General features: G+C 37.4%; 1 protein-coding gene across 1 annotated transcript in view; it reads left to right on the top strand.

The window, feature by feature from the left end:
* The window catches only part of LOC125313454 (DNA-directed RNA polymerase subunit beta'), a 9,298-nt gene that overhangs the window by 2,053 nt on the left and 2,245 nt on the right, over window positions 1-5,000 (top strand). Inside the window, exon 2 of the mRNA XM_048273193.1 lies at window positions 1-5,000. This exon is cut by the window's left edge and continues 872 nt beyond it; it is cut by the window's right edge and continues 2,245 nt beyond it. Within this exon, the coding sequence (XP_048129150.1) occupies window positions 1-745 (745 nt within the window). The 3' untranslated portion in view covers window positions 746-5,000.

Below are 5,000 nucleotides of genomic sequence, written 5' to 3'. Positions count from 1 at the left end.
CATTGTATGGGAAATACTGCAAGAAGTTATGCAGGGACATCCCGTATTGCTGAATAGAGCGCCTACTCTGCATAGATTAGGCATACAGGCATTTCAACCCATTTTAGTGGAAGGGCGTGCTATTTGTTTACATCCATTAGTTCGTAAGGGATTCAATGCAGACTTTGATGGGGATCAAATGGCTGTTCATGTACCTTTATCTTTGGAGGCTCAAGCGGAGGCTCGTTTACTTATGTTTTCTCATATGAATCTCTTGTCTCCAGCTATTGGGGATCCCATTTCCGTACCAACGCAAGATATGCTTATTGGTCTATATGTATTAACGAGTGGGAATCGCCGAGGTATTTGTACAAATAGGTATAATCCATGGAATCGCAGAAACTATCAAAATGAAAGAACTTATGATAATAACTATAAGTATAGAAAAAAAAAAGAACCTTTTTTTTGTAATTCCTATGATGCAATTGGAGCTTATCGACAGAAAAGAATCAATTTAGATAGTCCTTTGTGGCTTCGATGGCGACTAGATCAACGCGTTATTGCTTCAAGAGAAGTTCCTATCGAGATTCACTATGAATCTTTGGGTACCTATCATGAAATTTATGAGCACTATCTAATAGTAAGAAGTGTAAAAAAGGAAATTATTTGTATATACATTCGAACAACTGTCGGTCATATTTCTCTTTTTCGAGAAATCGAAGAAGCTATACAAGGGTTTTGTCGAGCCTGCTCATTTGGTACCTAATCATATGGGATCTAAATGAAGGAATTCGATGACACCCGTACGAATTCGGGTCTCTCCGGTTCAACTAGGACCCTAGTTCCTGAATTTCTATGTGAATTAAGATCGAGAAAAGGAAGTTTTCCAATCATTGACTCAAACTCATTGTCGAATCCCACTCAGCAGAATATGGAGGTACTTATGGCAGAACGAGTCAATCTAGTCTTTCACAATAAAGTAATAGATGGAACTGCCATTAAAAGACTTATTAGCAGATTAATAGATCACTTCGGAATGGCATATACATCACACATTCTGGATCAAGTAAAGATTCTGGGTTTCCAGCAAGCCACTGCTACATCCATTTCATTAGGGATTGATGATCTTTTAACAATACCTTCTAAGGGATGGTTAGTACAAGATGCTGAACAGCAAAGTTTTATTTTGGAAAAACACCATCATTATGGGAATGTACACGCAGTAGAAAAATTACGCCAATCCATTGAGGTATGGTATGCTACAAGTGAATATTTGCGACAAGAAATGAATCCTAATTTTAGGATGACAGACCCCTTTAATCCAGTCCATATAATGTCTTTTTCGGGAGCCAGAGGAAATCCATCTCAAGTACACCAATTAGTAGGTATGAGAGGATTAATGTCAGATCCTCAAGGACAAATGATTGATTTACCCATTCAAAGCAATTTACGCGAAGGACTATCTTTAACAGAATATATCATTTCTTGCTACGGAGCCCGCAAGGGAGTTGTGGATACTGCTGTACGAACATCAGATGCTGGATATCTTACGCGCAGACTTGTTGAAGTAGTACAACACATTGTTGTACGCAGAACAGATTGTGGAACCATCCGAGGGGTTTCTGTGAGTCCTCGAAATGGGATGATACCGGAAAGAATTTTTATTCAAACATTAATTGGTCGTGTATTAGCAGACGATATCTATATGGGCCCACGATGCATTGCCATTCGAAATCAAGATATTGAAATTGGACTTGTCAATCGATTCATAACCTTTCGAACACAACCAATATCTATTCGAACTCCCTTTACCTGTAGGAGTACATCTTGGATCTGTCGATTATGTTATGGTAGAAGTCCTACTCATGGAGACCTGGTCGAATTGGGAGAAGCTGTAGGTATTATTGCGGGTCAATCTATTGGAGAACCAGGGACTCAACTAACATTAAGAACTTTTCATACCGGCGGAGTATTCACAGGTGGTACTGCCGAACATGTACGAGCCCCCTCTAATGGAAAAATCAAATTCAATGAGGATTTGGTTCATCCCACACGTACGCGTCATGGGCATCCTGCCTTTCTATGTTCTATAGACTTGTATGTAACTATTGAGAGTGAAGATATTCTACATAACGTGACTATTCCACCAAAAAGTTTTCTTTTGGTTCAAAATAATCAATATGTAGAATCAGAACAAGTGATTGCTGAAATTCGCGCGGGAACATACACTTTCAATTTGAAAGAGCGGGTTCGAAAACATATTTATTCTGAATCAGAGGGAGAAATGCACTGGAGTACCGATGTGTACCATGCACCTGAATTTACATATAGTAATGTCCATCTTTTACCAAAAACAAGCCATTTATGGATATTATCAGGGGGTTCGTGCAGATCCAGTGGAGTCCCTTTTTCACTCTACAAGGATCAAGACCAAACGAATCTTCGTTCTCTTTCTGTCAAACGAAGATATATTTCGAGTCTCTCAATGAATAATGATCAAATGAGATACGAATTATGTAGTTCTTCTTTTTCTGGTAAACCAAAAGAAGATAGGATTCCGGATTATTCAGAACTTAATCGAATTACATCGATTGTTCATTGTAATCTCAAATATCCTACTACTTTCCACGAGAATTCTGATTTCTTGGCAAAAAGGCGAAGAAATCGATTTCTCATTCCACTGCCCCATTCAGGTATCTCGATTGAACTACCGATAAATGGCATTTTACGCAGAAATAGTATTCTTGCTTATTTCGATGATCCTCGATACAGAAGAAAGAGTTCGGGAATTACTAAATATGGGACTCTAGAGGTTCATTCAATCGTTAAAAAAGAGGATTTGATTGAGTATCGAGGAATCAAAGAATTTAACCAAAAATACCAAATGAAACTAAATCGATTTTTTTTTATTCCCGAAGAAGTGCATATTTTACCTGAATCTTCTTCGATAATGGTACGGAACAATAGTCTGATTGGAGTAGATACACGAATCGCTTTAAATACAAGAAGCCGAGTGGGCGGATTAGTCCGAGTGGAGAGAAAAAAAAAAAGGATTGAACTGAAAATCTTTTCTGGAGATATCCATTTTCCTGGAGAGACAGATAAGATATCCCGACACAGTGGCATCTTGATACCCCCAGGAACAGGAAAAACAAATTCTAAGGAATCCAAAAAATTGAAAAATTGGATCTATGTCCAACGGATCACACCTACTAAGAAAAAGTATTTTGTTTTAGTTCGACCCGTAGTGACATATGAAATATCGGACAGTATAAGTTTAGCAACACTCTTCCCCCCGGATCTGTTACAAGAAAGGGATAATATGCAACTTCGAGTTGTCAATTATATTGTTTACAGAAATGGCAAACCAATTCGGGAAATTTCTGATACAAGTATTCAATTAGTTCGGACTTGTTTAATTTTGAATTGGGACCAAGACAAAAAAAGTTCTTCTATAGAAGAGACTCATACTTCCTTTGTTGAAGTAAGTACAAATGGTCTGATTCGAGATTTCCTAAGAATTGACTTAGTGAAATTCCCTATTTCGTATCTCAGAAAAAGGAATGATCCCTCCGGCTCAGGATTGATCTCAGATTCAGATAATGTGTCAGATCACACCAATAGCAATCCCTTTTATTCCAAGACAAAAATGCAACAATCATTTAGCCAAAATCAAGGAACTATTCGCACGTTATTAAATAAAAATAAGGAATGCCCATCTTTGATAATTTTGTCATCATCTAATTGTTTCCGAATGGGTCCATTCAACGCTGGAAAATATCACAATGTGATAAAAGAATCAATTAAAAAAGATCCTATAATTCAAATTAGGAATTTGATTGGCCCTTTAGGAACAGTCCTTCAATTTGTGAATTTTTATTCATTTTACTATTTAATAACTCATAATCCTATTTTGGTAACTAAATATTTGCAACTTGAAAATTTAAAACAGACTTTTCAAGTAATTAACTATTATTTAATGGATGAAAATGGGAGAATTTTGAATCCCGATTCATGCAGTAACATCGTTTTGAATTCATTCAATTTGAATTGGTATTTTCTCCATCATAATTATTTGGAAGAAAGATCCACAATAATTAGTCTTGGACAGTTTATTTGTGAAAATGTATGTCTAGCCAAAAACGAACCCCATCTCAAATCGGGTCAAGTTTTGATTGTTCAAGTGGATTCTGTAGTAATAAGATCCGCCAAGCCTTATTTGGCCACTCCAGGAGCAACTGTTCATGGTCATTATGGAGAAATCCTTTACGAAGGAGGTACATTAGTTACATTTATATATGAAAAATCGAGATCCGGTGATATAACCCAGGGTCTTCCAAAAGTGGAACAAGTGTTAGAAATGCGTTCAATCGATTCAATATCGATGAACCTAGAAAAAAGAATTGAGGGTTGGAACGAGCATATAAAAAAAATTCTTGGAATTCCTTGGGGGTCCTTGATTGGGGCTGAGCTAACTATAGTGCAAAGTCGTATATCTTTGGTTAATAAGATCCAAAAGGTTTATCGATCCCAGGGGGTGCAAATCCATAATAGGCACATAGAAATTATTGTACGCCAAATAACATCAAAGGTGTTGGTTTCAGAGGATGGAATGTCTAATGTTTTTTTACCTGGAGAACTAATTGGATTGTTGCGAGCGGCGCGAACGGGGCGCGCTTTGGAAGAATCGATCTGTTACCGGGCCATCCTATTGGGAATAACAAGGGCATCTTTGAATACTCAAAGTTTCATATCGGAAGCGAGTTTTCAAGAAACTGCTCGAGTTTTAGCCAAAGCTGCTCTCCGGGGCCGTATCGATTGGTTGAAAGGCCTAAAAGAGAACGTTGTTATAGGGGGGATGATACCCGTTGGTACCGGATTCAAAGGATTAGTGCATCGTTCAAGGCAACATAAGAACATTCCTTTGAAAACCAAAAAGAAGAATTTTTTCGAGGGAGAAATCAGAGATATTTTGTTCCACCACAGAGAATTATTTGATTCTTCCATTTCAAAGAAATTTC

Source organism: Rhodamnia argentea, unplaced genomic scaffold (assembly GCF_020921035.1).
Source record: "Rhodamnia argentea isolate NSW1041297 unplaced genomic scaffold, ASM2092103v1 Rarg_v2.40, whole genome shotgun sequence".
Lineage (NCBI taxonomy): Eukaryota > Viridiplantae > Streptophyta > Magnoliopsida > Myrtales > Myrtaceae > Rhodamnia > Rhodamnia argentea.
Note: the sequence above shows the minus strand (reverse complement) of the source record. Positions and strands in the feature narration are given on the sequence as shown.